This window comes from Phocoena phocoena, chromosome 6, assembly GCF_963924675.1.
Source record: "Phocoena phocoena chromosome 6, mPhoPho1.1, whole genome shotgun sequence".
Classification (NCBI taxonomy): domain Eukaryota; kingdom Metazoa; phylum Chordata; class Mammalia; order Artiodactyla; family Phocoenidae; genus Phocoena; species Phocoena phocoena.
Window position 1 is genome coordinate 62,310,211 of NC_089224.1, and position 24,633 is coordinate 62,334,843.

General features: G+C 46.8%; 1 protein-coding gene across 3 annotated transcripts in view; it reads right to left on the reverse strand.

The window, feature by feature from the left end:
* VLDLR (very low density lipoprotein receptor) overlaps positions 1-22,548 on the reverse strand; it is a 32,042-nt gene extending 9,494 nt beyond the window's left edge. The window contains exons 1-10 of one of the 3 annotated variants that reach the window (XM_065879364.1): positions 22,529-22,548; positions 22,132-22,349; positions 9,663-9,782; positions 5,145-5,267; positions 3,637-3,759; positions 1,607-1,978; positions 1,382-1,504; positions 1,169-1,291; positions 613-732; positions 383-508 (exon numbers count right to left, since the gene is read on the reverse strand). In XM_065879364.1, coding sequence (XP_065735436.1) covers positions 383-508; positions 613-732; positions 1,169-1,291; positions 1,382-1,504; positions 1,607-1,978; positions 3,637-3,759; positions 5,145-5,267; positions 9,663-9,782; positions 22,132-22,213 — 1,312 coding nt within the window. In that variant the 5' untranslated portion in view covers positions 22,214-22,349; positions 22,529-22,548. Of the gene's footprint in view, positions 1-382; positions 509-612; positions 733-1,168; positions 1,292-1,381; positions 1,505-1,606; positions 1,979-3,636; positions 3,760-5,144; positions 5,268-9,662; positions 9,783-22,131; positions 22,350-22,528 lie in introns of those variants that run through there. The other 2 variants (XM_065879363.1, XM_065879361.1) reach the window with 2 other exon arrangements.
* Between the last annotated feature and the right edge of the window lie 2,085 nt (positions 22,549-24,633).

The window sequence follows — 24,633 nt, forward strand, 5'->3', positions numbered from 1 at the left end:
TTGCTGAAGTCCATGCCCTGGGACCTGCAAGCACCTCAGCACTTCCCACGGTTTAAGAAGACAGCCCTGGAGTCACAGCATTCAGTAAGAGGGCGGCTGATGATAAGTTACTTATTTGAATTACTTGAATTGCACTCAAGTTCTGGAAGCAGAGAGTAAGTAGATATTCAAGGTACCATGTGCAAAAGAAACTGACCAAGGCAGGGGTCTGGGGCAACAATTTGCTATTTAACCTATGATATTGCGCTGTGAGTTCAGTACCGTGGCTCTCAAGTACTTTTTAGATCTTATATTTCGTTTGACTGTTGTAGTCACTGGCTGTACCTTTCATAATCACGTACTCAGAAAGGTACCAGAGCCACACCAGTCCAAGTCCATTTACCTACTGCCTTGCACACGCCAGTGGCAAGATCCATTTGATAGCCACGACTACATTCACACTTGTAGCCGCCTTTTAAGTTGATACAAATTTGACTGCAGATCCCCGGATTTTGGCATTCGTCAATATCTAGGAGGGAAATTAGAGTTAGTCTTGCTGTTCCTAGATAACCTATGGAGATCTACAGACCTTTCCCATCACCCCCGGGGCTTGGGCTCTGTCCTTCGACTCACCTCCACAGGTTTTCCTATCTATCAGTTCAAACCCGGCTGCACAGTCACATTCGTAGCCTATAACTAGGTCTTTGCAGATATGGGAGCATCCGCCATTATTAACCAAGCATTCATTGACATCTGAAATCAAAAGGTAGTAGAGTAACTCAACACTCAAATTGATATTTGTCCTATTAACATTTAAAATCCAGGCTGTTTGTCTAGAGAGTCTGGTCAAGCCCATGATTTTTCTAAGATCTAATAATCCGTCTTACACATACGCATCTCAGCGTGTTTTGGGGGAAGAGTAAACCCAACCTCCTTGGCACGGTACCAGTTAGTTAAGCAGTATTTAGTCAAGTTTCTCTACTGCTGATGGGTTACCTTGAAGGGGGTGAAACTAGGAACTACTTTGTCACTACTTCTAAGTCATAAAATTTCACTTTGAAGCCCAACAACTGAACCTAGTTCATCCAAGTAGTTTACCCAGGCATTAGGCAGGCTCTCCAAACCGCATTAGCTCTGCCGGGTCTAATTAACCTTCCCAAATCTGTCCTCAAGCAACCCCTTCACTTACGACATTCTTTCAGGGGCTCATCACTCCAGTCCCTGCAGTCCTGCTCCTGGTTACACACTTTACTGATATCTATGCATTCCCCGCTTCTGCACTTGAATTTCCCGGGGCCCAAGCACTGATTGACTACAAAGAGAAACACAGAAGAGACATTCCATTCGTGGGTCTGATCAGAGCAGTCCTTTGACTAACACCCCACACCTAGGGACCCTTTACCATTTTTGCAGTTGACTTCATCAGAACCGTCCACACAGTCTCGGATGCCGTTGCACTGCCTGCTTCTGTGGATGCAGCTACCATCCTCGCACTCAAACTGGTCAGGCTGGCAGGTTCGGGAAGCTACAGCGGGAGGGAACGGCAGGGGATGAAGCCAGCCAAAGAGTCCCTGGTTGACACGTGGGAGAGAACCGAACGTGCCACACTGATAGGAAAGCTACTTACGACAGTTGACCTCATCGCTGCCATCCTTGCAATCAGGATCCCCGTCACATCGCCACTTCTTGTGGATGCACTCGCCAGAGCCGCACTGGATCTCGCTGGCTGGGCACTTGGTGTGGATCACTGGCTGGCGGCCGCACTGCTCGAGGGACTCATCCGACTGGTCCGAGCAGTCTGCGTCGTCATCGCACACCCAGCTGATGGGGATGCAGGAGGAGGTGCTGCACTGGAACTCGTGGGCCCCGCAGGTGGGTGGGGTGCAGTCAAGCTCGTCGCTGCCGTCGCTACAGTCATCCTGGCCGTTGCACACGAAATTCCTGGAGATGCAGCGGCCACTGGAGCAAGTGAACTCATCAGGGCTGCACGTTACATTGCCTATTGAGAGAGAGGACGCCCCACTGAAAATGCATCCAGACCTGTCCTTGCAAGCATCTTGTCCCAAACTCTGACATGCAGATCATGGATCATGAATCCAAGCTTTCTTGCCTAACTTAAAAGCTAAAGTCAGATTATATCAATAGGCAGTTCCCAGAATACTAGGAAACAGTCTTACCATGTAAGAGATGCTAGGACATTTGAATAAGAAGAGAAATGTAGGACAGAGAGAAGAGTTGAAGACTAGAAGTTAATTTGAGATGAGATGCATCTTAAAGGGACAGTGATTAACAAACTGTCACAAGAGACTTCATTGGGGAAGGCAGACGTGAGTTATCTTTAAATGGATATACTGCTCATCGGGCCAGGCCACATATCATGAGACGAGATTATTATGCATCAGGTATATAAGCAAACATTCACTCATAATAAGCATTATGACACCATCACCAAAAAGTAGCCCCCATGTATTATAACACCATACACGGTTCCTTCTCTTTTGGTCCTTCCAACCAGGCTCAGGAATAACAGGTCTTCAATACTTTCAAGTTTTAGAAAGTCACTTCTGGGGCTAGAACCGCAATCTAGCAGCCAGGTGCAATAATAACGATAAGCTAGTCAGACTAGCCAGTTTGTACTTTGACTCAAATTCCTGCCAAATTAATTAAGGTCGATAATTGGTGGTAATTGGGGTGGAGACCACGACTCTCTTGGGAAGCAAAGTCTGGATTTCAGAGGGAAACATGTGGCAGCGCCACAGCTTACCAATCCATAAAGCTCAGTTCTAGGATTAAATGCCAAAACTCATTGGACTAGGTGCAGTGGTAATGACCTCAGGAGGTGACTTCTACGCGCAAGACTGGTGTTTCAACTACAAGTACCCTCGGCTCATTGTATACTTACTGCATCAAGAGGCCTGTGCTTGTCAGTCTCAGGAGGCCCTATAAAAAGGGCGGTAGCTTGAAAGAACATTCAATGCAATGTTTGTTTAACCTAGAGATTTTCCCAGGGCCTCACCTTTAACATTGAGCATTTTATTACATATTTTCCAAGAGCAGAAACATGAAAGGCTAGGAAACAGAGTTAGCTTTTACAGGCAGGAACTGTGTGATAGGAGACAGAGGTACCACCGGTTGGGTAGAGTTATCTTTGGGTATCTGCCAGCAAGATGTTAATTTCTACTTCTGTGCCAGTTTAACTTTTGGAAAGGTTAAAAGAAAAACTAGTTTGGGGACTGAGAAATGCTTGTGTGAGACTCCAGTAGTTCATTCCACTAAGAAGATCCAATTTTCGACCTAGGGATGTGTTCGGGGGCCCTAGTCCCCTTCTAGCTTGATTGAGCCCAAGTGAGGAAGGCCCACGAGTTACTGTCCTGGCTGAGACGAGAGTCCACAAAATTGCGGCTTCACTGAGCTACTTCTACATGGAAGTGCCTCGGATGACTTACCTTCTTATTTCTATTTGCCTAGAAGAAACACCCAAGCAAGCAATGGTCAGTTACCATGCGAACTTCTCTCAGAGTTTGAGGGCATTTAAGAAGGACAAGTAGTAGAGCAGAGAGTGAGGTCATTAAAAGGCAAGTCAACTGCACCTTCATGCCCACCCTTCTTTGAGCAAAAGGGTCTTTGGGATAAGCCACTCAACACTGATCTTCTTACCACAGTTTTCTTCATCTTCTCCACTGTCACAATCATTTTCACCATCACATCTCCAGGACACTGGGATACACTGAGTGGAACGGGCACCACAGCTGATTTCACTTATGCGGCATGTTCTCATATCTGTTGATGATATACAGTCTCAAAAGAGCCTCCAAACTCGTGAGTGCAAAGCTGCTGCCCCTGTGCTGTCTGGAAGTGGTGGCATCTGTAACTCAGTGGCCGGGCACACGGGGGAAATTCGACTTACTAGCTGAAGCCTGGGCAGATCCTTCGACAGCTCCATGTCTCGGAAGCCATGCCAACCTAGGCTACCTGGCAGTCCACCGGAGAGCCTTGACCGTGCTACTCCGTCAAGGTTCCGCGGTGTGCGCAGTCCTGGCTTTTGTTTTACTTGGCGTGGTTATGTTCATTGGCTGGCCTGCTCCTTGACCATTATTGATCTGCTGGGTATCAAGTGACAGGCCCGGATACTGGCAACCTAATCCCAACTTCATTAAAAGCCAGATGCTCTATCACCTATGAAGTCTTCCTCTGCCTGGATTCCTTCACAGGCCTCCTTCACAACCTCTTTTCCACGGACATCTTGCAAAGTAGGGACACCCCCTAATTCTTGACTTTATGGGGTCATCCCCTGCTAAAACTTGGGCTGAATCTTCACGGAACCTGTCTTCACCTATGGTAACTCACCTCCCTTGGCCAATGCTCATATAACTTCCCTTACTTCTTGCCTGGAAAACCGAAATTAACACACATCCCTTCCTTTCTGCTTGATTCCAGACCTAAACTTTGTTCATGTTAGACTTCCACTTTTAGTGCTTTAACAGGCCTCTACTGCCTTAAAAGGAACACGGAGACTTTCTTCACCAGGACATGCAAATGATTCTGATTTAACTGTCCCAAATCATCTTCCTCTATGATCTCATAGACTTTTTCCTGAATATCAGCTGAGGATACATACGTATTTTGCATACCTATGAAGTTTCTCTTATTTAAGAACAAGCTGTAAGCTCCCTACTTTAATAACTTTACGTTACATGTTTCTTAAGAATTGCTCTATCATCCTATTTCTAGTCACCTTACCCCTTCAGTAACAGATTTTTTTTCACAACGTGAGAAGCTGTGCATCTAAGAGCTTACACTTGGCCCACGGGGGGACCCTCACATCTTGACTTAGCTTCCAGGACCAGAGTGCCATCCACTCTGAGTCATTATCATCAAACATTTGAAATCTATGCACCTAGTCAAGGAGTTCTTGAAATCTGGCTTCAGTCTTAAATGTTCAATAGTGAAGCTACCCAAGAGAACGTCAGTCTTGTTAGACTAGGAAGAACATTCTTTATGTTTTTCAAGATTGGCTGTTAGTGATTTGACTGACCTTGGAGTCAACTGGCCTAACTTTAAGGGAGGCCAAGGAAAACTAATCAAGTTTTAGATTATACAATACTTAGAGCTATGAGACACGGAACAGCTTGGAAAAGTTCAAGTCCAAAGCAAGTCACACTCACGGCACTGCTCTGGGCTTTCATCAGAACCATCTTCGCAGTCGGGATCCCCATCACACTGCCATCGGTTGGGAACACACTGACCATTGTTGCACACAAAGTCAGACTCGGTGCACGTCTTCTTCACTACGAAAGTTGATTTGCAGGGTTAAAATTGAAGTCACTCACCCAAGAGCCCTACATTCCCACTGGGGGTACAACTGCATTTTGATGTGTTTTACTCTAAAAAATAAATCTGAGTCAGTTAGCACTCAACTGCCAATATCCCGGAGAATCTTAGAGAAAAAAATTTTTTATTTTTTTCCTCTTTTTCCTCAGAGGAGGAAGGTGATCATTTGAGAGACTTAGAGGACACTGAGGTGAAGGGATCCCTTATAATGAACTTCTTCCCTGCTTGATGATGTTGAGATTAAGTAATAATTTTGTTCTTTTCACGCATTTCTTCCAAGTCATTCAAGTTTAACAGTCAAATGACTGGATCATAGTATAACTGTTCTAGCGGCATCTCGTAACAACACATGGGTTTAGTGCAGAGGCAGAAGACCCAGCTCCAGTACTGAATACTGTCACCCCTACAGGTCTATTGGGGCAGAGGAACCCACTGGGTAAGAAATAGAGAAAGCGCAAACCTGAGTATAAGAGAGGTTGTATTTAGCATCCGAAGGGCGGGCTCACATCAACCAGCTAAAAGTCACTGAGCCTGCTATGGAGGCTGCCGGCACCCGTAACTGACTACCAGACTTAAATAGCCTAAGACAAGGTATCAGTTCTGCTACTAATTCTTACTAGGGCAGCCTTTTCTCCTCAATTAGGGAGACCACGCGCTCTGTTGTCCAAACTGACACAATCTCAGTAGAAGGGGGACAGTGTTCATTTTCCCAGGAAGATGAGCGTTGACCAGGACTGTGCTAAACAAAGCAGGCAGCTTGGTCATCCTACCTGTGAGGAAGTGAGGGAGTAAGAAGGGGCTTGACAAGGAGCCACATCGCGTATTCTAGGGTCATCCTCAGATTATATTCTTCTTTGCCCGTGTGCCTATACTTTCTACTTGAATTTCCAGTTTAAACATTCTTCTCTAACGAATATTCTGTAATCGGAAATCAGCTAAAAGCCAACAATTTGCTAAAAAGATGAAAGGGACCACCTCAGGTCAGGGGTTTAAGCCAGGTACAGCACTCAGAGTTCAGAGTGTAGTAAACCAGACAGCCGCTCTGGGTTAGCCTCAGATACTGTTAATGGGGAGACAGTGATTATAGTCAATTTCTAGAACTCAAGATGGGATGATCAATTATGATGACCTGAAAAGGATTATTTACCTCCTAAAATTGTGTAGCCAAGGGAACATGAAAGGCCATATTACTTTCTAGATTCATACCTGCTTCTAAAATCACTGAAGTACTCAAAACGCCAGTGTTAACAGTTTAAGTGATATCCAAGGCCCATCTTCTCCTGAGCATGTAGGAAGGTGCCAGAGGGTCTCAGAGTCAGTTATTGTAATTCACCCTGTGATACTCTTCAGAAGTTGCAAAAGAGAGAGTACGGAATGGTTGTAAAGAGACCTCATGAATTTAAGAAGTATAAGATGTTACAGGGATAGAAAAGACTGGTTATACTACAAAGTGAACAAGATACACAGGGTCAGATAGATTGCTAGGGTTCCTCTCTCTCCATTCTGAGCACAGACTGGGAGGGTAAAGATAGGCTGTTTGAACTGGGCCTTGAGAGGTGGATAGAAATTTAGATGGGCCACCGGGGAAGAGAACTACCAGTTCCATTCTTGGGGTATCCGAGTCACTGATGTATCAGTTCAGCCTAACACTTGTAGAAGAGTGAGTTACTAGGACTGATGGAACATGGCTTGCAGAATCCAAGCTGAAGTTGACTAAATATGCTAGTTGACATGCTTGAAAGAAAAGGCCCTGCTGAAATTGTAAGCAAGTTCAACATCAAGAGGTTGGACAGGAAAAACAGGAATTGGCTTTGGAAGTTTTAAGTAATTGTGTAGTTTTTCCCTTCCATGGAGGAACATCTCAAAATAAGCATTCAGAGCTTCCCCGAGCAAAGCTCCCACTTTCCTTCTCTACCTTCATATCTGAGAGGCAGAGACAAATTCTGGCCAAGAATATATTTACTTTTTCCCACTTTGCATGATCTTGATTGTAGGTACATCTACCTCCTTGCCTCTTCCAAACCTTCCTGTTACGTGGCTAGAATCGATTTATGCAGAGACTATTTTAGGAAAAGCCAGCGATGACCCCTACAATGACTCAGGTTAGTTTCTACTGAGGTAGTCAAACGGTAAAGTAAGACTTCACACCATGGAGAGAATAATTACTCTCTTAAAACAAAAACAAATGGGTTTTGCCAAATATAGTTTAGCACAGAAGAAGAATGGCTACTCACACCAAGAGAACAGTGGACAAGAGTGAGGTCCTTTAGTGAGAAAATTAGTGAGAGAATTATATCACCCCGGTAACCCAGAAAGAGCATGGAACTCGATATCTTGTAGAATAGATTAAAATCTTAGTGTTAGGATGCAAATGATATAAATGTGTCACATTGGAGAACTATTCTTGGTCCTGAGACTGGAGATAAGCTTCTTTTCTGATACTGCAGCATGGGTTTACTCTGCTTCCAAATGAGCTGCTAATTTACATATTGGCATGCAGACACCCATGATGCTGCTCTGAGAGCTCAAGCACAGGACTGTCTGCCAGTATGTTTATACTATAGCAGTTTAGTAATGATGCATGAAGAAGGAGGTAAGGGCATAACAAGATGGCAGTTGGTGAAATCTACATTTAGCTTCTATTTTTCTTCTGGATTTTTAGTTTGTATAGTGGACATCTTTATGTAACGTCTTTTATTTATTTTTTTGATTTTTTTTTTTTTTACATCTTTATTGGAGTATAATTGCTTTACAATGGTGTGTTAGTTCCTGCTTTACAACAAAATGAATCAGTTATATATATACGTATGTTCCCATATCTCTTCCCTCTTGCGTCTCCCTCCCTCCCACCCTCCCTATCTCACCCCTCCAGGCGGTCACAAAGCACCGAGCTGATCTCCCTGTGCTATGCTCCCTGTGCTATGCGGCTGCTTCCCACTAGCGATCTACCTTATTATGTAACGTCTTTTAAAAGGCAAATGGCAATGTTATCACCGACATTCATGAACAACCTTATTTCAAGAGTTTTACAACAGAGAACAAAGGGATCATAAAGCAAACTTCAGCATGTACTCAAGGTACCTAAATGCCATCTTGACATGTAGTTCTCAGCTGTCCTGGCTTAATGAGAGGTTATATAGGTTGCAAAGACCGGCATTTCTCATAATCTTTTTTTTTATATATAAATTTATTTATTTTTGGCTGTGTTGGGTCTTTGTTGCTGTGTGCGGGCTTTCTCTAGTTGCGGTGAGCGGGAGCTACTCTTCGTGGTGGTGCGCAGGCTTCTCATTGCAGTGGCTTCTCTCATTGTGGACCACGGGCTCTAGGTGCTCAGGCTTCAGTAGTTGTGGCTCGCGGGCTCTAGAGCGCAGCCTCAGTAGTTGTGGCGCACGGACTTAATTGCTCCGTGGCATGTGGGATCTTCCCGGACCAGGGCTCAAACCCGTGTCCCCTGCATTGGCAGGCGGATTCTTAACCACTGCACCACCAGGGAAGCCCTCATAATGATCTTTTAATAGATGCTGATCAATGGGTATGATGGCGTATCCCTATTTTCTTGGGGGAGAGAATGTCTTCCATCTTACCTAGTGCTTTAAAATCAGCATCTCTGTAGACAGGGAATTAAAAAAAGAATCCTTATCTGATCTTTGATCTGGGCTGGCTTATAGTTTCTATACCAGGAGTTAATTAATTCCTGAAACTGCAGGGGATTTCTTACTGTCCACGGCTTGCTTTTTGGGGATCGGAACCATTTGAGAATTAAAAAAAGAAAGTCTGGGGCTTCCCTGGTGGCGCAGTGGTTGAGAGTCCGCCTGCCGATGCAGGGGACGCGGGTTTGTGCCCCGGTCCGGGAAGATCCCACATGCCACGGAGAGGCTGGGCCCGTGAGCCATGGCCGCTGAGCCTGTGCGTCTGGAGCCTGTGCTCCGCAACTGGAGAGGCCACAACAGTGAGAGGCCCGCGTACCGCAAAAAAAAAAAAAAAAAGAAAGTCTGTTCAAAGCAGTTTTCTGTCTGTCTCTATTTCTGGTCCTCCCCCCCTTCCTTCCTCTAGCCTCCTATACCAAAATTTTGTCTGATCTAAGATCAACCGCATCTATCATTTGAAAAGAACTCCACTATATCTTCAAAATTCCATACTCAAGTCGCTAACTTCACATCAAACAATCATATCCCTCCAGACCAGGAAGTATAGAATCTTTGGACTCGAGTTCAAAGCAGTTCTTAGGAGTGGATTCTATTTTTCAGAATCTCGATACATTTGTAGACACTAAGATATAATATCATCATCTTTCAATACAATGCGTACGTCCTAGTGAGGTGGCAAGTGAGACTGTCCAGCTCTTTACTCACCACAGTTCTTTTCGTCACTGCCATCAGCACAGTCTTCGTCCCCATCGCATTTCCACAGCAGGGTAATACAGCGGCCATTTGTGCACTGGAATTGGGAGGGTTCACATTTGGCTTTTCTTCCTAAAATCAGGAAGGAACACTTGGCTAAGCTGGGACACAAGGATGGTAAGTTAGAGGTGCTCGTTACCTGAAACCCATGGATAGGAGTCCTCTTGGAGGGACAGCTGCAGACTCAGAGGCCATAACACTGTAGGGGCCAGAGCTGGATGGGCCTTGGGGCAGTGACTGCCAGTAACTGAGTTCTCAGCTGGGCACACACCATCTGGATAAGACTAGATTCCCCAGCCTCTCTTGCAGGAGGCATAGCCATGGGACTAAGTTCCGGCTAATGGAATGTAAGCAGAAGGGGTATATACAACTTCTGGGAAATATCCTCAAAGGCACAGGGGATCCAGTTTCCTTAATTTTATTCCTTTCTGGTTCCTGAAAACTAGGCATGGTGGCTGGAATAGTAATCTTGGGTCAAGGGAGCCAGACCAAGATAGAAGGAACGTAGATTGCCCAGAGACTGCAGGTGGCAGGGCAGGGGATTCACCTGTGGACTCATTTCTCCCATTCCTTTAACTCATTTGTGTCATTATAATCATGCAGCCAAATCCTAATCTTTTAATGGCATTTCTTGTCCACATTCTATGCTGTTACTCATCAATGATGCTTCTATTACGAGCAAAGTAAAGGATATTTAGAAAAGGCGTGAGGTTTAATCCATGCTTCCTCATCTCCGAATTGGAGGTCTAATTGGAAAAAGACATGTTTACAAAATAACTCCAAGATAAGATAAAAAGCATGAAGAAGGTACAGTTAAGAGGTGAAGGGAGATCATTTTTTTAAATTTAATTTTTATTTTATATTATAGTTGAGTTACAGTGTGTTAGTTTCGGGTGTATAGCAAAGTGATACAGCTATACATATATATGTCTCCATTCTTTTTCAGATTCTTTTCCCGATTCTTTTCCCACATAGGTTATTACAGAATATTGAGTAGAGTTCCCTGTGCTATACAGTGGGTCCTTGTTGGTTATCTATTTTATACCTAGTAGTGTGTATCTGTTAATCCCTAACTCCTAATTTATCCCTCCCCCCCTGCACCTTTCCCCTTTGGTAACCGTACGTTTATTTTTGAAGTCTGTGAGTCTGTTTCTGTTTTGTACGTAAGTTCATTTGTGTCACTTTTTTAGGTTCCACATGTAAGTGACATCATATGATATTTGTCTTTGTCTGGCTTACTTCACTTAGTATGATCATCTCTAGGTCCATCCATGTCGCCGCAAATGACATTATTTCATTCATTTTATGGCTGAGTAATATTCCATTGTATATATATATATGTACCACATCTTTTTTATCCATTCCTCTGTCGATGGACATTTAGGTTGCTTCCATGTCCTGGCTATTGTAAACAGTGCTGCAGTGAACATCGGGGTGCATGTATCTTTTTGAATTATGGTTTTCTCCGGTATGTGCCCAGGAGTGGGATTGCTGGGTCATATGGTAGATCTAGTTTTAGTTTTTTAAGGAATCGCCGTACTGTTCTCCATAGCGGCTGCGCCAATTTACATTCCCACCAACGGTGTAGGAGGGTTCGCTTTTCTCCACACCCAAAGGGAGATCATTTTTAACTTAGTGATGTGAGAAAAGCAAAGCAAGGTGGGAGCCACAGACCTGGATTCTATTTTTCTGAAACTCAGTTTTCCTATGCTCAGTGTATGAATATAATTCACATAATGGCATGAACGAAAACACTTAGTTTTTTTTGCCTGGAAGGGGACAGCTGATATTCAGGTGTTTCCTATCATTAGCAGGTCTATCCTTCTGGAGGATGTAATTTCTTCGAGATAAAAGGCAAAGATCTGGTTGCTTACAGCAAATACACTGCAAATATTCGAGAAAAACAGTGGAGCCATCTAGTTCATGCAGATTCCTTAGGGAGGTCTTCCCGGCAGAAAGCCTTGCGACTTCCTGTACCTTTCAGCGTCTGCAGCTGTGGCATGTGGGTATAAGAACAGATGCTACAGTGACAAGCACAGACTGGAACTCTTGTGTCATGTACACAATGCTCTAGTTGGCATCCATACCATCAGCTACTCCCTACTGTCTGGGAACATTCTATACTTTGTGGCTCATTCCCAGGGAGATTAAAATTTGGTCCTAGTTTACCATACGGGTGTGTGGTTACTTAGGTACTAAAGGTACTCGTCTAAAAACTATATGTACCACTCTGCCCACAAGCGTGTAGTTAAGCTAGGACCCAGATACAAAGCAGGATGAATCAATGGCACTTCCTATCTGTAGTTCGTTTTTTATTTTATCTTTTAATAATTATTATTAGCTTTTTGGCCACACCACGTGGCTTGCAGGATCTTAGTTCCCTGACCAGGGACTGAACCCAGCCTCCAGCAGTGAAAGTGCTGAGTCCTAACCATTGGACCACCAGGAAATCCACCCTGTGCACCCCCCCACCCCCGGCATTTCTTAAAATTTACCATGTTAACCATTTTTATTTATTTATTTATTTGGTCGTGCTGCGTGGCTTGAGGGATGTTCCCCAACCAGGGATTGAACCCGGGCCATGGCAATGAAAGCCTGGAATCCTAACCACTAGGCCACCAGAGAACTCCTCTTCCTACCTGTATTTCATACTATTCATTCAATCCACAATTTTTTTTTTTTTTTTCCCGTACACGGATCTCTCACTGCTGTGGCCTCTCCTGTCGCGGAGCACAGGCTCCGGACGCGCAGGCTCAGCGGCCATGGCTCACGGGCCCAGCCGCTCCGCGGCATGTGGGATCTTCCTGGACCAGGGCACGAACCCGCGTCCCCTGCATCGGCAGGCGGACTCCCAACCACTGCACCACCAGGGAAGCCCTCCACAAATATTTTATTGGGCACAAGAAGGGGGAACAAGGAGAGGGTAGAGGCTGTCAGGAAGCATCGCACGCTAGTTTTTATACCGCAAAACCAAGTATGAAGTGCCTGGTTGCCTCTCACCCTCCCCCTTTTATCACTGGAGTCTCGATATAGTCTTAATATTCTCAATGCTGGGGTTATCTGTTCCAGGGCCCACTGGCTGTAGTTCTTTATCCCCACGACCTCTGACTGTTGTGGGAGTGGTAAGAATCTACTTAGAGTACTTTACTTGGAAAGTAAAAAAAGAACAATTTATGATAGTCAGAGAACAGAAATATACATATACTTGGAAAGAAAAGTCAGGTTGCAATTAGAATACCTTTTTAAAAGGTGTTAGTTACCAAAGGTTTTAGTTGTTTGGTCAAAATGAGACAAAAACATCGATGTTGACATCTATGCTGTCAGAAAGGTAACCATATAATCCGACTTGGACAGGGACTTAAAAGTAGGCGTCAGATGATGGTTTTCCACTTGGGGTTAGGTACCTGGCAGATCTCTTTAACAATGAGCCTTGACTGTAACTACAGATTTTATAGACACTCAAGCTGGCCTGGGATTAAATATGGGCGCACAATAGCGTAAGGCTGGTGTTTAGTCCACTGTCACCTTAAGGAAGCTCTCTGAATGTAACTGTAACATACAGGCAATCAACAGTAATAAATGCTGGGTTAAAATGCCAGCAATGCTGCTTTAAGAGTCGCTGTTGAGCGGGCTCAGGACAGACACGGGCATTTCCTTAGTGTTTATTCCAATATCTCAAGACAAAAAGGAGTTTAATTTCTACCTCTTATCTCAGACGTTTCCACTTCACCCAAGCTTCTGCCCGATGGTCATAAAGCTGTGTTTTACCATGACACACACGGCTCTCCGTTAAGAAAGGAGAACAATGGCGTTAGGAGTGGAGTACGCTGCTGACCAACCATCCCTGCTTCTTTAAAAGAGGAGAGTGGTGGGAGTGGGGGTGGGTAAAGCTAGCTGGCTTTATAAAGGGCTCTTTCTTTAAAGAGAAGAGAAGAAAGACCCTAAGCTCTATGGCCGCGCCTCGGTTTCTTAAGTTTCCTAAGCACCTTGTTTTGAAAGACTGCTCCTGGGTAGAAAGGACTCCCTAGTTCTGTTTAATTCCCTGTATCGTGCAGAGCGGGGAGAGCTCAGCCACCTGACTGCAGCATGGTGGGTTTTCTGCCCAAGTTTCAGGAAGCTTCTCCCTTTACACCTGTGGTGCCTACCTGGGAATGCTGCCGTACAGAGCTCCAAAAGAATCGAAAACACCAAAAGAATTAAGCTTTCGGTTTGCAAAGCTTTGGGGGATTACAGGATTGTGGGCCTGTAGTCTATTTCCATCCGTGACAGTTCAGTCTCAAGTTCAGCATTATACTTTCATAGAGAGAACAGGGTAAGCTTGAAATGATCGACACCCAGGGTCCTTTCAATGCTTAGGTTAAGCTAAAGCCAATGATGCCTCAAAAAATAAATTACAAGTAGAAGCGCTCGGCATCCTACAACCCAGGGTCTATCTGCTCAGAAGGGTGAAAAGTCAGAGTCAATGTGATTTTTAGCAGGTTCCTCAAAGTCACGGGGTTCACAGGAATGTCTTGGCAGCATCGGGGTGGCTGCAGTCAGGGCAAAGGCTATGACAGCAGGGAACCTGGGTATTCAGCCTCTGTTTCAACCAGCGTCTCTTTTCAACATTGGAGTTTTGTGTAAGGATTTGAAAAGCGTTCCATAACTTTTAAGAAATCAAACGGTTGGACTAGATCTGGGTTTCCTTTCAGCTCTAATACTTAGGATGAATACCCCTACCCCTTTGGGCCAGGGGGTTGGAAGTCACTTGTACCTAGTCGTCTACATGGCTGTTTACACTTGTAATGAATGACTGAAGGCCCAAAAGGGTTGAAGATTTCCTCACTAATTCTGCGCTTACACAGTTGATATCAGACTCTGCAAACTTACTTCAAGGCGCCCATGTCCCAGGAGCCTTGCTTACCTAAATAGTTAACGTTGCTACCCAGACATGTTGGCAGTTCACTGGCTCCAAGCAACTCAGGGGTTTTAATGCATTTAGAAGTCAGCCTGCCGTTGTTGTCTAATTGTCCCTGCAACGGTTAACATGGAAGAACAGTACGTAAGCTTTGGTTAAAAAAAAACAACAAAAAACTGCGTAGATCTTACGGTAAATACCAAGCCTTCCAAGTGGGCTACGAAGTTCCCTGTAGGGCTCCGAGTGGCACCTTTGCAGGAGTGCTCCAGAAGGGATGCCCACAGTAAGATGTTTCTGCGTGTCAGGCTCAGACATGAACTTCAGCCTGCACGGAGGGGCTGCGGCTGCCACACTGCTGGGACTAGCAAGGCCAAGTGTTCACATCTTTCACAGCCCTCCCATTTGCTTGAGTGTACGGGTGTTATCATCTCCTGGAATTTTCTTCAGTCCATTTGTTTTGGCACTTCTGGGGCTGCCAAGGGCATTTATTTTTAGTCCAGCTCATTCCTACTGCTTGCCACTTGAACGCCAATCTTTCTATTCATAGGCTAAAACTCCTTTTAGGACAAGCAGCTTTTCAAGTCAGCAAAGAAGTTTTCCTACAAGGGAAGAAGGTTAGTAAGAGGAAGTGAGGATGAGGGACTGAGCTGTATTCTGGCCTTACAGACAGCCTCTCAAGCCTTGTGAGAACCAGGCGGGGGCCAACTAAAAACTGTGAAATACTTGGGTTTATCCTGATTCACTCAGTCCTACAGTTCAATCGTCAGTTTTCCCATTTACATCAGATTGAGATGATCTTGAGAATCATGGATAAATAACTTAATTTTTATTCTTAGCCAAACACTGTTCTAAGACCTCAGTCTCTTAATTGATTTAATTCTCAATCCTACACAGTCAGCGCTACTGTTCCCCTTTTACATACCAGGGAACCTGTTTGGGGAAGGGAGGACAGTATTTGCCCAAGATCACCTTGGGCAGAACTAGAATTTGAACTCAGGCAGTCTGGCTCCAGATACCATGTCATTGAGCACGCATACCAACTAGAGCACCTGACTCAGGACCACCTCCTTCCAGAATATTCTGCTGACTTGTGACGTGGGTAGTAGTGTCAGTTTAAATTAATCCAGAATTAGGTACTATCACTTGTCAGGATGTCACTGTCCTAACACAGCCTTATTGTTGAGATAGAGCCCACCCTCCCATCCCCATTCTGAATTTTAAAAAATGCTGCCTCAGTATCCCTAGCAGGTCTTTTCCTAGAAGGACTATAATGCTTGGTTTTCTTGTCTAGAAAGAGCTAAGGCCCTCCTGATATATTTGGGAAGTTATTCGTTTTGTGGGTGGTAAAAGTCAGTGGTTCTCAAGATCAAGTTTGTATCAGAAGCCCCTGAAGGACTTACTAAAACACAATGCTGCCCCCTCACCAGACATTCTGACTTTGTAGGTCTAGCATGGGGCCCAAGTTTGCATTTCTATTGAGTTCCCAGAGGCTGTTGACCTTGCTGGTCCCTGACCACACTCTGAAACCACTGGGGGAAGGTTAGGAGGCTAAGATTCTACCCACAATGCGGGTGACTACTTCATTCTCAGGGTTGGACTCTATAGTACTCACCCCATAAGTCGTGTGCATCACTGGATGGACATAGGTGACAACTGCCAATCGAACAACAGAGATTATGATGACGACCTTTGTGCCATCAGGTAAAATCTACTTGGATATCTTAATAGGCGTACACGGTAAAGAGGTTCTTCTAAAATCTGTCTTCCCATCCCCATGTGCCTGATCTTTGACTGACCCACCACTCACTCTAAATCAGTAGTCCAACCGTGAGCCTAGATTCTTCTCCCCTGACATTTTGCCATCAAGTCCTGGGCATGTCCAAGCACTCATCTCTCACTTGATCTAAATTTGTCTCTTGTTCCTCTGCCTCCAGGCTGCCATGTTCTCTGTCCACATCAACGTGGTGAATCAGGCAGCCAAGAATGGCCCAGAGTGCCAGGGATGGGATCACTTGCAGGCTTCTCACGGGCTCTAGGATTGAGTCTAGTTTCCTACCCATTTCCGCCGCTTCTTCCTATCGCTTACCACCCGTTCAAATGTCATCCTTGAACGAGCCCCTCAATTGCTTTCTTGACCAATTAGGTGTGGTCAGGCTGCTTTCTCACCATCTCCTGTGCCTGTCACAGAGCCGTCACATACTGAGATGTGCTCACCTACGTGTTTCCATCTCTACAAGCGGAGATCCCCTATGGCAGGGCCTGGAACGTGTCTTTGTAAGTTGGGACCGGGTGCCTGACGTCTAAAAATTTTTTAGGCACTAGCGAGTAGTCCCCAATGCATCCGTTGACTTGTTAGTTCACTAATAACGTTGGTCTGAACTACAGATTTTTTTCCCAAAGCATTCTTCCCAGGTTTTCTTGACTTGAAACCAAGTATGAGCAGTTGTTTCACTAGTTAGCATACTTTGAAAGACTCTTAGGTTACAAAGGCCACAGTTCTCAATGCCTACGAGGCTACTTTCACCTCATCTTCAGAAACTTTATCATTTAAAAACAGAGCACTTTCCTGCACTTATATATCAGAATGAGTGTGTCAGTGTGGGTCCGTTAGCCTCGTTTCCACGTGAGGAGAGAGGTGCCGGCACGCAGGGCTCACTGGTAAAGTTAGAAATTTCAGGGCTTTTACCTCTGATGGATTGTAGCGTTCTTCGGTAACGTTGGCAGCCATCTATTGTTGATTGAGTGCTATCACCTTTGTAGGATCATCTGCAGAGATGGACTAATTCCTGGCTTTGTCACATGAGAGTCTAAGCTCTCGGTGAGTTTTGAGAAATCTTCATAAGCTGTAACCCACGTGGTGTGTGGGACTTCCAGCAATCTTCAGCTGCTACCTGCCTCTTTTATGATTAAGTCTTGACCACTGGGTCTGCTCGCTCCCATCCAGAGCTTCTATTCCAGGCTGTCTTTTGATCACTGATTTCCTGTTTGACCTTCCCACTACACTAAATGTCATGAAGGAAGAGCCCAACTTCTTGGTCGCTGTGTCGCCTATGCCTGGTGCTATATGGCATGTGGTGGGCACTCAGTAAATGGAAGTCAAGTGCTTTTGAGCAGAGGTACAAAGGATGCTGGCATCAAGCTACCACCTACTTAGGGAACCTACAGATCAGTCAGTAGCTCAGACCTTGGAAAGGTATCTTAAGAAAACTAAAGATTAGAGGCAGTCTATAAAAGAACCTTATTTACTCATAGTATCTGGGGGAAGAATTATAACACACGATGTAACTTGGAAATGTTGTCTATCACCAAGGGTTTTATCGCCTCCCTTGTTTGGCAAATTACAAGCCCGACCCGATAGCCCACCCCTCCCTCTCCCACAACCATGGTCCTATCTTATAGGTTCTGCCCCCAAAGTTCTCTCTTAAATACAGGGGCATGAATGCCCTTTCCCTGCTCCGCCCACCCATGCAGCATCTTTAAAATACAAAGTGGGCAAAGGATCTCTAAGCAGATATTAAGCCACTTCTAGCAGAATCGCTGTATTTATTCTCCCAGCACCTGGCAGGCGTTCTCTTGTTAATTTAGAGCCACCATATAGCCATCAGGCCCAAACTTTTCTAGGAAACTTCGCATGAAGGGAAACGTGTGCTAAGTGTACGGTATCACCTGCCATCTCATTTAGTCCCTGCAGTGCATCTAGTGTATCTAACTAGGCAGTGTTAACAATGTTTAGAATTTTTATTGAAAACCAACAGAAAAGCTTAGCAGAGACACCGATTCGGACTGAAAAAATGCAGAGTGAAACTGAGGTAATTGTCATTTACAAAGCCAGATTGTCCTAGAGCTAAGTCATTCCTCTGTCTTTAAGTCCTACGAAAAGCTACCAGTCTTCAGATTTCCTAGCCAACAACTCTTTAGGTGGGCCAAAAAACTGCCCCTGGACCACTGACTTCTCAACAGGTACATCTCATCCATCCCTGCCCAAGGTATTCTTGGACTCTTTCTCTTGAAAGCAGTCTCCGTGCTGTGGCTTAAGCACAGACGGGAACAAACGAAGCAATTTTGAGTCTATCCCATAACCACCTGGAGAGCAGCCGTATTAGCCCACCCTGGGAAATGCTTCTAAGGCAGGAACTTTTATCATAAGCTTCATTATAGAGCTTATCATAGTCCTTTGAGGGATTTAATTTTTTATAGCCTAGTAATGTGAAGGTGGCTTTCCAAAGAAAGGTCAGTATCCAAAGTAAATTCAATTATGACTCGAAATTGTATAGATGACCACCTAAATTTGATCACTATTCCCTCTAGAGAGGGACAACTTTATTCACATTCTGTAAGAACTAGAAAATGGTCTAAATAGCTAATATCTACATTTCTATGTGGTGCCCCAGGTCTTCTGGTCTCTGGACCAAAACCCTACGGCTGGGGGCTGTTCCCTTGATCTTCTGGTTGTGCTCTACTCTAGGAGTTCTTGCTAAGTCTGATCAGTCTGACATTCCTCCTGGAACAGAAGGGGCTTGTGACTATTTTTCACCTCTCCTAGAACTGTAACAAAACTACTCAAGTGAGATTGGGTTTATGGGTATCCAATTTTATAAAAGGCAGAAGCACTTCTTTTGAGCACGGAGGCTGCTATAATTAAAATACACAGTATGGTTATATTGAAGTCCTAACATTTGGCAGCCCTACTGAACTTGGCCTTTATACGTGCTTTAGGTATCTAGGGACTCCAAACAATTCGAGCAAAGAACCAAAATGAGCCAGGGCAGGTACATAGCTAAATGTAACGTGAATTGGGCAAAGGGGTGATCTGGGGAACAATGCTGCTCCAGACCACGGGCAGCCGTCATTGCCAATGAAGGCCTGACTGGTGACCCTCCTTTAAAGAGTCCCTGCTCACATGCTCATTCTTTGATCTAGATGAGGATTACGATTATTGTCGTATCTCCTCTTGGTGCTATCTGGATAAGTCAGGTTTATTTTCCCTCTGCCCTCCGGTCTCCTGTCCCTCCAGGTACTGCCAATTTCACCAACCCACTCCCCACAAGAGGAGAAGTTCCGTTGACTCTTTTGTTGGTGGTTAGCCATATCTGAATAGCTCTCACAAAACCCTGGTTCTTCTAGGCTCTGGCCTTAATGAATATATCGTACCCCAGATCCTAATCTTGACTACCTAGGCTGGAGGAAAATGTCCTGGAACTCCGAGGAATTTTTTTCCATCAGGTATGCTCCATTACTCAATTTTAATTTCTCTTGTTAGCCTGACTTAAGTTCCTTGGCAGAGTCTTAAAGCACACGTGCCCTGTCCTAGAGTATTTTAGACCAGCATCATGCGTGTGTATGGGCAGAGTGTAGAAGACCAGGGCCAGAAAGTCAGTCCATATGCCCTGGGGCTTTGAACTTCAGACAGGAGCCAGCCTGGGTTAGCTTAGGGTCAATCCCTGCCTCGGCCAACCCCAAATTTCCTCCAGCTCAGAAAGGACGTGTCTCCTTTCCTTCGAAGAATTTAAGTCTTACGTGGGCTTCTATTTTCCGCTGTTCACGGCATGTCACATATTTCACATGTGGCCTAGGGGAGCAAAAGGGAGGCTCACCTACCTGATACAAGGTGAACATATGGCTTCAACTAACTCATTTCGACAATGTAGGTGCATTCATAGCGTTCTAGAGGATAAAGTTAACCTCCAGTGGAAAGTTATTATACATTAAATTAAAAGAATATGAAAAGAACGCAGCAAAAACGAATCTTCTGTCCCACCTTTCTGGACAGTCATCAGTGGTTTCTGGTATATCGGAGTCTTTTGAAATGATATGAAAGGTGTAATGTAAGCCATGGCACTACTCTGAGAAATCGTTTAATAAGTTAGTATTGCTCAACCATTAATGATTAATGTTAGAGTCTGAAAACATTTCAGGGCTTTTCCAATCTCTTAGTTTGGTTACACATCAGGGGTCATCTTCACTAGACACTCGCCGTTTTTCAAGGAGTCCAGGCAGGGGAAAGCATTTGAGAGAACAGTCCATTGGAGCCTGTCAGTTTTTCACGTTCCCTTAAAGATAACATTTCTCAGGCTGCTAAATTACGAGCCCGCGGAGCCACGTGACCAACCTAAACGTGATCGGGCGGCCAGCCAATCGCAGAGCGCAGAAAAGCCCGTCCCAGCTTCTCACGCTCCGGACAGTCAGAACCTAAGGGCAGGGGGCATTCGGAGACTCAACCCCCACAAGTATTGCTTGAGGGGCTGCTTGACCATACATTAAAGTTCGCTCTCACTTCAGGAGACTCGTGACTGCGGGCAGGCGGGTCTCCCAAGCCACCGGGCGACAGGAGCTAGGGACTCTGGAGTGGGTACTTAGGACGGGGGCAGTTTTCCGTCCCATTTCCCCAGAGCTGGCGAGCCAGCCCCTTGGTGTCATGTCGAGATCACTTCAGGGACCTGCCAGGATTCTCACCGAATCCTCCTAGAAGGGCTTCTTGTCGCCTGCCTGAGAAAGTTTTGCGGCCCCAAATGAGAGAATGGCTGAGGACAGGGCTCCCAGGCCCAGTGCGGCACACCCTGGGGACCCGACAGTTGTCCCCACCGCCCTCCCCAACAAGCCACAGTCACACACCAGCTCTCCCAGCTCTCGTGCTACTCCCTTTGATCTACTGGTTAGAATGAAGGCTAATTACAGTCAGCAGATAAGGACCCAATTCCTCTCGAGGAAATCTCACCGGGAACGAGGCTCAGCAAACTAACCTGATTAAGTCTTCGTTCCACTCCCCTCCCCCGTTCAGCTATCCTGGAGACCCGAGAGGTTTACAAACGCTCCCCGGAGAGCGGAGAAACATCTAGAGGTGAGTCCTATTTGATTCAAGCCTCACTCTTCCTCTAACCCGCACTACACAGAGACTGCCCGGCGCCCGGGGAGTCGCAGTCCGGGTGCGCACGCTGCGCACTTCTAGCCGCTCGGCGGAGACTCCCGGCGGCAGCCCACCGAACGTGCGGGTTCCTCACCGCCGCGGGGAACCCCACTCCCGGTCGGCACCCGGCGCCCCGCATCGCCGGAGGCGCCCTTCCTCACCCACCGCCCGCTCCCACCCTCCGTGAAGTCCGAGGGGCGCTCCGGGGGCTGCCGCGCACGTCCCGGCCCACCGGGCCCCCTGCCTCCTTCCTAACACTCCGCCTGGCAGAAGAGACACAACCATTGTTCAACGGCTCAGAAGCCCATATTCCCCAACCCCGGCCAAGCGGAGTGAAAAACGAGGCAAAGCACAGGTTTTAGGGGAGGCAGTGTAAGGGAATGAAGACTAGTTCGGGCAAGGCTTTAGGACACCCCAAATCCCACTATACCCCCAGCCTGGCTCCCGGGAGCCGCGGTGCTGACAGCTCAGAGGCGCCACCAGGGTGGGGAGGGAGAGAAGGCGACGAGAGTGAAGAGGCGCCTCCTAGGAGGGGGGTGGGCAAAAGGACCCGCGCCTCGGGGCCCCCTGGCGCCCCGGCTGGGTCCGGGCAGGCCGCGGAGGGGCGCGTCCTCACTCACCCGCTCCGGTGGTGCCGCTCTCCCGGGGCGCCCAGCACAGCGCGAGCAGCAGCCAGAGCGCCCAGCGCGCGGACGTGCCCATGGTGCCCGTCTGGATGGTGCCGCCGCCGCCGCCGCTCGCTCCGCACAACAAGTTACCAGCCCTTCGGAAAGGAGGAAGGAGGTGGGGGCGGGGAGGGAGGAGGGGGAAGGGGAGGAGGGGAAGGAGTTCGAAGGGGGGTAAAGGGAGCAGGGAAGAAGAGGCGCACCCCCTCCCCTACAACTCGCACAATCTACCCCCCACCAGCCAACCCACCCACCCACCTACCTCCCCGGGCTGCAGCGGTAGTGCAAGCCGAGCCCGCGGGCAGAAAATAATGCAGGCGCTGCAGAGGAGGGGAGGGAAGAGGAGGGGAGAAAGGGAGAGGGGGTGGGGAGCCGAGAGCGGAGAAGACAGAAGAGAGAGGAGCCGGCCGCGGAGCACCCACCCTGGCGGCCGCTGGAGCGCGGGGTGAGGAGCGAGGAGGGGGCAGGAGGGGGAGTGGTCAGCGGGGGGTGGGGGCGGGCGCGGCGGCTTCAGCCCTCCCTCCCCACCCTCGACGCGCTCCTCTTATAAGCTCGGGGCAGCCAGGTTCCTGCGTCGGGGTTGTGTGAGTGTGCGTTCGAGTGTGAGCGTGAGTGGCCGTGGCCGTGGCCGTGGCCGCCGCTGCCACCCGGAGTGCTCCCGGGGCCCGGCTGCTCCGCGCGTCCGCCCGGGGCTCACGGGGGCCCGGGGCGGCCGCTGGTTGGCTCGCGCGCCGCCCTCGCCTCCAATCCCCGGTGCCTGCCCTAATTTCCTGATCCAGGGAACCTGCCGCCGCAGCAGCTGTGCGCTCCCTACAGTCATTACTGTACCTTCCCGGCAGCCGCCAACCGTAAATGCAGCAGCAGCAGCAGCAGCAGCAGTTAGCACTGATGCAACTACTGAGGCTATTGCCACCGCCTTCCCACTAACGCGGCTTACAGTCCGGAGGGGGGGGGGGGGACTTGCAGTTTCCAGGGGCAACAAGCGTCTCTCTACCACCTTCTCCTGCGCCTCAAAGGAGGCTGGTCCTGTGAGGCTGGTAGGTAGCTTCTTTCTTGGGCCTCCTCTCTCCACTTAAAAGTGATGAAGAGGAGTGGATCTAAACGTTTGGGCTACTTTGGTGTGGGGTTGGGGATGCCTGTCTCAGTCAAACGCTAAGATGCCATTTTTGCTAAAAATTAAATGTGTCTTTAAGTGAGAGCGTGTGTGTAAGGAGAGTGCGCGCGGTTGTGGTTGGTCCTCTGTAACAGAATGGGACGAAAGTAACCCAGTCTGGGCTGAGGAGGAGGGGGATATCGCTAGCTCAGCTCTGCATTCTCTCATCAACGATTATAGTTAATTGCTAATTGCACAAATGACAGTCAGAGGGCCTGTAATTAGAAGCTTAACCTTTTCTTGCTTGGGGGAGGGGAAACCCGGTTTATTCTTCTTGATATAGTTTGCAACATTCAATTACAAGGCTCAAGGAAAGAAAGAAGGAAGCAAAGGCAAGACTCCTGTAAAGGATTGATTCCTGTTTTGTGTGTGGCAATACTGAGCCTGTAATTTGCTTTTGTATACTTCAGTTTTCTTGCACAATTTCCCTGGTTGTCCCCGTTTAACCAGATGGGGAGGACACACCGGGCTATTTCACCTTCTTAAATAAAGGGTTTGTATATTTTTAAAAAGTAGTTTCGATCTCGAATGACTCAAACTCCACCGATTTCAATAGGACCAGCTCTGACGCTATTCTGTCGATGATGTGAGAAGTAGAGGGCTCCTGGCTAGCTATATTCCTCTTGTCTTGGTGCTCCAGGGCATTTGTCAAGGCTAACCATCAGATTGAATGTTTATTAGGAACTTGCTGGATCCAGGAGATGGAGAGGAGAGGAAAATTCCAGGTCAGGATACACTTTGGGGTGGGGTCAGAGGACACCCAGATTGTGAATGGTCTACACGAAGGGGCTTAACTCTGTCAATATGTATTGGTGGAGACTTGCACTACAGTTCATTTTGAACTCTGTTTTGCTCGCTCTGTGGTTACACGTTTGATACAAACTGCAGCAGACGCACATGTGTTGCGTGTGAAACTGAGTTGAGCTCTGCTTTATGCCATTAGTGAAGGTGTTGCTCACCTAGCAGGCATTAAGGGATGGTGGTAAAACAGGTGTGTGGCATTTTCAATATTCTCGGGGTTCTGAAAGAGCACATTAATATAGTCGTGTGGTTTGTTTCTAATATTTTACTCAGAGATAAATATGTATACTATAAGCTGAACACTGATATGGTATAATAAGATTTACCTTTGACATACATGTTATGCTTTCTATCTCTCCAAAGGATATACGTAACCTGTTGGTGCACTTAGCTGCGGCTCTGTGTTCAACCCTGTAGCTCTCTTGTTGGATCAAAAGGAAGCATAACTTTTGGCTCTACCTCTCATTGGCTGTGTAACTCGGGAAAATCTCAGTGCCTCTCTG